The sequence below is a fragment of the Molothrus ater genome, chromosome 16 (assembly GCF_012460135.2).
Source record: "Molothrus ater isolate BHLD 08-10-18 breed brown headed cowbird chromosome 16, BPBGC_Mater_1.1, whole genome shotgun sequence".
Classification (NCBI taxonomy): domain Eukaryota; kingdom Metazoa; phylum Chordata; class Aves; order Passeriformes; family Icteridae; genus Molothrus; species Molothrus ater.
In genome coordinates this window covers 4,191,157-4,200,291 of record NC_050493.2, presented here as the reverse complement: position 1 = coordinate 4,200,291, position 9,135 = coordinate 4,191,157, and the positions used below count along the sequence as shown (strand labels likewise).

Below are 9,135 nucleotides of genomic sequence, written 5' to 3'. Positions count from 1 at the left end.
TCTCATATCAAGTGCTGTCTAAAATACAGAAACAACCAAAGAATAAATCAACATTAAACTTGTCCCATTCTAACCATTTGATGAGATCAGGTGGAGAATCTGCTTCAGATTCCATTGTTCAGAACTTGGAATCCACACTGATTCAAGCACTCTGACATTCAGGGGAAATCATGGCCTCTTTTCAAGATCTGAATGTGTTTCAAGAGGTGCAGGGGTTAATTTCCTTCAGTTGAGAGGGGCAGCTCTTGGCTCCAGAGCAGAGGCACCTCCCAGCCAGTGTAAATGGCTGTGGCCCCTTTTGCTCCGTGGCTGCTTTGCAGCTCCACTCCAGCTACAGATCTGCTCTTGGAGTTCACACCCAGAAGTCAAGAGGGAACAGAGTTTTCAATCCTCCTCCACCAAGTCTCAGAGAGATGAGGCTTGTGCAGGGTACAGCACACAGCTGTGCCATGAGCTGCACTGGACAGGGTCTGGTTGTTTTGCATCACATGAGCAGATAACCACAATGTGTCTGCAGAGCTGGGAATTTACAGATGAACTTGGATATGAGAAGAAAGGTCTGCTCCATGTATCCATTCCTCTCTTGTTTCACAGAAATAATTAGATCTCCTGTTCTCTGCCTCAATCTCTACTTCCACTTTTCCCATAAGGTGGTTTAGCTGCCCTAAATTACAGATCAAAGAGCTAAATGCTAAAGGCCAGGCTAATTCTCTCATTTCTTGCTGTAGTCTATGAAAACCCCAGACAGTTCAGAGGGCAATTCATCTCACCCTTAGATAGCCATCTCCAGTAAGTCAGAGAAACAGCTCTTTGGAGGTGAATCTGTGCTCACTGCAAAGGAACCTCCTCCAGAGTTTGGCATATGCCTTTCCTGTGCCCAGAGTGGAGTGGGACAAATCACATCTGCAGCTTTGTCCATGCAAAGAGACATAAAGCTGTGGGGAGAGGAGATCACTGCAGAAACAACCACGGCATTCTGAGACAGTCCATCCCCTCTGCCCCACCTGCCATCTGTTGCAGCCATTCCAGCAGATGGCAGCGATCCCCGTGGCACAGCCGGTGGCACAAGGACATCCTCCATGTGCTGGCCACTGAGCAGTCAGAGCAGTCAGCTGCTGGCTCCTGGAGGCATCTGACGCTGACCTGGCTGAACTTTTTGCTGAAGCAGCTGAGAAATGTTCCTGCAGTCCCTCCCATTGCTCAGCTGCGGACTCAAAAGCTTTCACAAGAGGGGCAGGAACAAACCACAGGCAGCTGTTACACAAGGCTGCATTATCAGGACATTAGGAATGAATGCAAAATGCTCCTGGAAGGCTTAGTTCTTCCAACTGATGCTTTCTTATTTCTGCTTGAGCTACAGAGGATCTCTGAAGAATCATCCAATTTGTTCTATATATACCCCAACTGGTTGTTGTTCTTTGCCCTGGAGGGAGCTGCAAATTGTGTGTGCAGCCTGTCCTTTTTGTAAAGAGATGGCACATGGAAGTATCCCCCTGCTTGCACAGTCCAAGCAGATGGCACTGGGCAGGTAAAAAGCTATTCTCTGAGAAGTACTAGCTATGAACATTCTTTCAAACATTAATAACTTGAGAAACACAGCAGCAGCAATTAGATGTAAAGTGACATAAATTACTTCTCAAAGAGTCCATTAGTTAAAAAACGATGTGCATAAAAGAGAGGAGCATAAAAGAAAAGCACAGTCCCACAAGCCAAGAGGAGCTGACCCAGTCTACCTGAGAGACACCCACAGCAGAAGTTTCTTGCAAAGACAAGGGAGCAGCTAATCTAGTGAAGGCAACCAGGCCAGATGTTCTGTTTAGATTCCGATTGATTTTTTATTGCCTGCTACTGCACATCAGCCCACAGCACCGAGATGGGGGACTGAGGATGAATGCAGAAGGAAAGGAAATTTTTTTATTAAATGCATCTTAAAAGGGAGGGATATGGCAAGGAATGAAGGATCTAAGGACAATGGGATGGACCACTCTTCATCTGTAGGTCAATTTTTATTGCATTTCAGATCAGCAATTGCGCTAGTCATTATTATCGGGTCAGTTTTATTGGATCAATTTGGCAATCTCAGTACAGCATCTAATGGAGGAAAGATTTCAAAGACTGAAGAGATTTAGGAGTATAAGTCACACTCATGAGCAGTGGAACTTAAACTGCTTGAGGACTTAAGTGCTTTTGAAAATGGGACATGGTCTCCTCAGCCCTACACACACTTCTGGAAGCATAATCCCACTTGGCCACAGCTCAGTGTGGTGCCTGCCGGGCTCCTCGCTGTTGCTCGTGGCACACAGGTCAAGGACTGAGTGGTCCACAGCAATTACTGGCTTATGATATCCTCCTTTTCTTCTTCTAAGAATAGTCCCTCCTGTTGAGAGTGGGCATGTTGGTAGGCAACGATGTTGTAGAGAAATATTTCAGTGAAGAAACACAGAAATCTGTTGTCTGAAGAAAGCACCGTGGTATTTTCCATGAGTAAAAAAATGTTCAAAACTGAGAGGTGTACAAATGAATACAATGCAGAGGCAGGGATAAACTAAATGAAATGTTGGCAGATGTGGAAAGATCTGATGTGCCACTGGGACAGTAAAGTCTGTTTTCCTGTAAGCGCCAGGACTACAAAGGAAACCTGCAAAACTGTTAAATAAAACTGGGGTTTCAAAAGAAAGAGAAAATTTTCATTTTAGTTAATGCCCGGAGGAATAGCTATTTTCTTCTCTTTTGATTAAAATGGGTGAAAATGGCTGTGGAGAACCAGGGCTACAGAGTTGCTCTGGCCATCAGCAGTTGTGTTGCTGTTGCTCCCAACCAGCCTTCAGCTTCCTCAGCTGGGTATGTTCAGAATCTCACCTCAGGGGTGTGTGGGGCACATCTCAATTCCACATCCTGCACCCCAATCCCCATGCTTTATCCCTTTCAGATTCCACTTATTTGTTCTCATCAGAAATTTTGAATGAGACCAAAAAGATCCATATTTTGAACAAAATAAATTACCCCAAGCTCCCTCTCAAGATCTTTGTCCTCATGTGTTAAACAGGTGCTGTCCCTTAAGAAATGCCAGTGGATCAGAAATTGTGGTGGTGGCCCCACAGCCTGGGGGCCAGCATCTGAGACTCTGGCTCTTCAACACAGCTCCAGTCCTGTTCCAGACATGCATCCTGCCAGCAGGGAGTGCCCCAGCAGCAAGGGTGAAACAGGAGTGAGCTCTGGGCACCTAACCAGAGGATTCTGAGGAGCCCTCACCAAAGAGCTCCATGTTCCTGAGGGCTTTCATAGCTGATCCTCATCCACCCAGACGGTTTTCCGCTGCTCTTCCCCGATCCTGTCCTTTATTGTCCGGATAAGATCCTCAATGCTGCTCCAAGTCTCTGCCTCCACAGAGGCATAAAGGCAGGGCAGTGCTTCCAGCTCCTTCTCCTTCAGGCGGCACATCCGTAAAAACTCATCCTCAGTCTCTGGCTTTGGCAGCAGTTTCCTGTATCAAATGAGCAGACCAAAAATAAATGTCTTGGATTTTAAGTTAATCCTGTAGTCTCAGCTGTCCCATCAAGAATTTATTTTCTCCTAACTACTTACAAGCAATAAAGGCAGTGAAGGATGCAGCTACTGCAGGTCTACCATCCCCTTACCTCCATGCTGCCCCCAAGGAGAAATATTTGCTATGGGGAAACAATTTCAGAGGATTGAATGGAGGGAGAGTGCAAGTGTTTACGAGCTCTCCTCTTCCAGCTTGCATTACCTTAAGAAATGCTGTGGGAGTGCTGAGCATGGAGAAAACCCCATTTTCCTCGGTCTCATCCTCCCACAATGCTCATTGCCACCAGTGACAGTGAAAGAGTGCCAGATTTCAGGAATTCCTGCTTTCTCCAGTTGTAAGATTTCAGGGAGGAGTCACGGGAGGAAATAGTGCACATAGAAGTACCAGATGGAGAGGGATGAGGGTCTTTATTTCTCTCAGTGAGAACATTATTGGACTCAAGAATTATTCACTGAGTAAGATAGAACATCAAATATGCAAAAGGTTTGACATGTTACCTGAACCTCTTGATGTTTTTCTCTGAGACTCTTATAAAGAGAACAATAGGATATATCTTGGCTTTGATTAAATCCTTCGTGCAGCTTATTCCAGCTTCCAGGAGACAATGCTTGTTCTAAAAACAAAGTCATAGCAGTGTCACAAAGGAAAATTCACTGCTGTGGAATCTCAAGATAATGATATCTATCCCTTATGGGGTGATTTGGAGGGCTCTCTATTTACCATTGTACTGATTGAAAACCTTTTAATCAAATATACATTTAAAGTCCAGCTCCTCCTACAGGTTTAAAACTAGTCAGTCAAATAACAGCTGAGCTTAACAGGTTTAAACAGGTTTAAAAAGGTTTAAAATGGAAATGGAATGCTCTAAAGATGAAAAGTATGATAAAATACCAGTTTTACATATAGACCCAAACACACAGACTTGCTTTTTGTTCAGAAAGAACATCTACTGCAACTACTTGTGAGACAAAAAAAACATCACTTTAATTCTCCTTTTTTTCCATGCTGTGCATCAAATCTACTCTACTTGACATCAGATCTCTGTCTTGGGCATTGTTATCTTTGTTCTGTATACCCTTATGTCTGGGTTTCAGGCTTCTCTTTCCTTTGTCTAGGTCCTTGTATCTCTTACTCTCTCGTGTATTCATATATACTTATGATATGAAAAGGAAATGAATAAAGGATGGAGCACAGAAAATGAAAGGATATTTAGCTGCATCAATGTGGGTCATCACAGGGAATGAGGGAGAACATAAAAGGATATGGCTGAGGATGGGAAAGAAAAGGAAAAGTAAGAGCACAAATAAAAGCCATTTGGGGGAATAAATAAAAATCTGAGACTGAAAGAGGGCAGGAGAGAGAATGTGCAACTGTAAATTGGCCAGTCTGATATGCAGGACATTGCAGAGAGGTTCCCAGAGAGCCCAGAGAAGGGACACAGAGCACTGTGAGCACCTTGGCAGCAACAGCCTCGATGTTGGCAGGTACAATACATTCATATGTGTTCAGATTCTTTTCTCTGCTGAAGATGACAGTCTCTGTCCTTTGCTTCCTTAAGAACTCTTCCTTTGTTACAATATCTAGGAAGAGATGTGGATGGGGACAGAATCAAATTTACAGCAGCAGAACACGTAGGAAAGTATCCAGTAGTACTTCACATGGGATCTAAGGATGTTCAGGGAAGGAGGATGAGCAATGAATTGTCTTAACAGCTGCCTCATTTCTTCCATTGAATTCAATTAAAGCCTAATCTGATCACAGCTGAGCATCTCAGCTATATCCTGCACCAATGAGTCCTTGGGCAATTACTACAACACTATGAAGGCATTAAATTAAAACAGTAAATACAATTCTAGCACCTAATGTTATATAGTAGCAGTCCAGGGATGGAGGATGCTGAGAAGTGCTAAAAAAAGGTGGTCTCTTCAGCAGAGGATCCTAAAATAAGGATTTAGTGTTCCAACATTTGTGTTTAAAGTTTCCAAAAAATTTGGCTTAGGTTGCAATGTGTGATACTGGCCCCCTTGTGAATTGCAGCTCTACATCAAAGCTTTTGTTTTATGTTGCAAGACAGGGGATATTTATTATAATACTTAACTTCTCAGTTTCTCTGTCTGGATGACTGTAAGGCTGCATACTATGCTGTGAGTATTCAATATTAGTGTAAAAATGAAACGTCAGCTCTGTTTAATGCTGGGTTGTATACAATCCTGCCCTGCAGCCATCGCGGCACTGCGAACTGCTTTAATAGTAAATACTTAGCATGGAAGAAAATCAGTCTTTCCAGTAGATCAAATGCACAATCTTCACAGCTTGGATGAGACAGAAACCTAAAGTTGCTCTAGGGAAGATATTCCTCATAATAGCAAATACTAGAAACAAATTAATCAAAATTTCACATTGCCTAGATATGCAGTATGCAAACAGTATGCAAACAGAAAGAGCACTCACAGCATTTCAGTCTCTGAGGAGCAGCCTAGCAACCACACAGCATACACATGGATAATATTTATAGACACAGAATCTCATAACCATGTGTACTGGCTGTCTCAAAAACATTCAAATATCCCAGATAGTCTCAAAAAGCAGGATTTACAGCTACACATCACTCTGATGTGACTCAAAGTACCTCAAGCAACTCTCACATGTGCATTCCCCTACGTGTGCACGCATATATATGTTCATATTTCCAACACTGAGAGCTGACAGTCATGGCTCTCTCTTATCCCATTACCTGGCTTGCATATGTTGAATTCCAGGGCACCCCCAGAGTTGAGAAGCTTCTGCACCAAGGGCTTGGCCAGCATGGTGGGGGTGAAGAGCACAGGGGCGCCTGCGCTCGCAGTGGATGGGTCTCACCAAGCTATAAGGGATCAGACTGAGCTTCTTGTCCAGTTCACTCTCTGAATCCAAATCTGAGCAAAGAACAAGACATTTATCCTCTGGGTTCCTCTCCATCAATATTTGGAGAAAAAAAAAGGAGACACACATGAGAAATGACACAATCCTTCTTCCCTTTTACTGGGGTTGTCTTTACTGTACTCACAGCACTATGATGTCCAATCTAATACTAAATAATTCAACTGCCTTTTGCTTTCAAGAGATTATTTCTTAACCTCTTCCACACAACATTTTGCTTGGAGACTCTCTGCTTGTTAGCTTGACTTACTCCAAGTTAAATGTTTTGGAGCAAAAGGCAAGAAAGCACCTAGGAAGAAGTGCCAGCCAAACAGGACATTTCAGTGTCCTAAAGCTGCCCCAAGCTCTTTTAGCAAAATCAGTTTTGGTCACAGTTGTTGAACTTTTGCAGAGTGGACCACAAATGCAAGGCCTGTGATACATTTCACAGCCATGAGGTTCTGTAGATATTTATGTAGGCCTTTGTGGCAGTGCTATGTGTTTAAAGGCTCTTTTAGATTTTTACCTTCCAGTTTATCAGGCAGCTGCTTCTTCCCTTCCGATGAGCTCAGTGCCAGGCCCGAGGGCCAGCCTGTGACAATGCGGACCCGCTCATTGCTGTTCATTCTTTTGTATTTGTTCTCAGACCTACTGACAAACTAAAAAGGTGAACAAAAAAAAGAGAGATTTGAGCCTCACTTTTTGCATTATTTACCCTCCCATGTATTCATCAGCTCGTTACCTGCGAGATCTGAATCACTTGTGTCTATCAAAGACAGGACTCCATGGATCTGTGGACTGAATTCTAAGACTCTTTAAATATCATAGATCTGTTTCAGAGCCTGTGTTAATCCCTTCTGGGATTTGTTGTTTTGTTCTCTGCTCTTAAGAGGCATGTTTTCCCTTCACAGAGCTCCCTGCTATCATCAGTACAAGCACTGATGTGTACATCATACCCAGAGTATATGCACAAATGTATCACAGGCTATACCCAAACTGCCTCTTCTTTGCTCTTCCAGAGAGACTTAAAAACTCCCAAATGGCATCTTTTTACAGTCATTTTACATGAGAAATAGGCTTCGTGCTTTCCTTCCTCATCCATGTGTCTATTCCTCTATCCAAACATTGACTCCTCCTCCTGTGTATTTGCTAACCTTTCCCAGTCACCTTCCTTCACAAGGCTTTATCTTTCACCCACACAGTCTCTGTCATGCTCAGAGTCACTGGCCCACAATTAAAGGACTATTTGCTGATCGAGCCCTATCTCAGAGACTTGGAGATTTGATCCAGCCCATTGGATTTGTCCTTATGGTACAAAGCACATTTCAGCCTCTGATGGCAGATATGTGGGATTCCTTAAGGCACATCCGTAATGGAAGCCATGATCTTGAAAACAAACACCCCACATCACAACAGAAAACCCATCCTTAAATCTCTTTTTGATAGGAATAAATTCCAATACAACCTCTAGACCTGAGCTGGGATTTCTGGGTGAATTAGGATAGCCTGAGAATATCTACCGTTCAGATCCACTATTTCAGACATTGCACTGAGGATTTGAACTTTATTACCTGTAAAATCTGGCCCAAAAGAAAGCTTGCTCTGGACAGGCGAGGGCTGGTTTTGGGGTCGCTTTGCAGGGCAGGCTCCTCTGGCTGCAATGTATTCTAGTAAAAAATAACACACAAGATCTTCTCACCCCTTCTCTTTTTTGTATTTTTTAATCATAACATTTGAGAAACAAAAGAAGCCAAACCAGATATTTTCTATTTCCAATAAAAGGGATAGTGATTGCTACCTATCCCAAACACAATATTCTAAACAAACAGCGGGCATAGCACAGCCTGTGCTGACAAGCACTGCTTTTTCACTGCTCTTCACATTCCTTTGTTCACAGACTGCTCTCCACGCCTAAGAAAGAGATAATTTCTGCACCAAGAAAGGGCTTTTGCTTTCACAAGCACCTCTGCCAGTGATCTCTGTCCCTTTGATCAGTGGGGCCGTGAGCACAGAAGGAATGTGTGACACTCAACCTTGACTGAAATCAAGCACAAGCACTGTCTACCTGTGTCTGTAAAACTTAGAAGCATGAATGTCTCCCAGACTCTAAAAATAACATATGGTAACTAACACACCAGGAGGCAGTTTTAATTATGTAAAAATGGAATTTTAGGGTCTAAAAATGCTTTTAGTGATGGAAAAGGGGAAATTTGAAGGGCTGTTGAGTGTGAAGGCCTGACAATCCCAATTCTCTCCACAGTATCCAGGCTGGAAGAGACAGGTCTTTCTAAAGTGGGACAACAGACTCTATAGTTTAGAGGCTTATTCACAATAGGAGAGAAATAATTCTGATTATTAACTGCAAGGACACAGCTTATTCCTCATGTGTACATGAAGATGCATTAAATGTTTACAGGTATGGAAGCATGAAAAGGGTGACCAACACACAGAACAGAGTTTGGACTTTTAAAGTGTAGTCCCTCCTAGCTGGAAGGGATAAGAGTGAGCCAGAGCTGGGTTTATTCCCAGGGACAATATTATTTAAAGCAAACTGAAGGTGCCCACAGCCTGACACAATCAAAACCTACAGAGAGTGTAAACAGGAATTTCTGTAAAATGATGATGAAAAATGAAAAATGAAAAACCAATAGCAGGGGAGTATGAGGTGTTAAAAGGACTTTGTTGGCAGA

At 43.0% G+C, this 9,135-nt stretch overlaps 1 protein-coding gene across 1 annotated transcript in view; it reads right to left on the bottom strand.

The window, feature by feature from the left end:
- Positions 1 to 1,987: 1,987 nt before the first annotated feature.
- Positions 1,988 to 9,135, bottom strand: part of CARD11 (caspase recruitment domain family member 11) — a 103,491-nt gene continuing 96,343 nt past the window's right edge. Inside the window, 7 exon segments of the mRNA XM_036392572.2 lie at positions 1,988 to 3,484; positions 4,045 to 4,160; positions 5,003 to 5,127; positions 6,282 to 6,375; positions 6,377 to 6,462; positions 6,972 to 7,104; positions 8,017 to 8,112. Coding sequence (XP_036248465.1) covers positions 3,280 to 3,484; positions 4,045 to 4,160; positions 5,003 to 5,127; positions 6,282 to 6,375; positions 6,377 to 6,462; positions 6,972 to 7,104; positions 8,017 to 8,112 — 855 coding nt within the window. The 3' untranslated portion in view covers positions 1,988 to 3,279.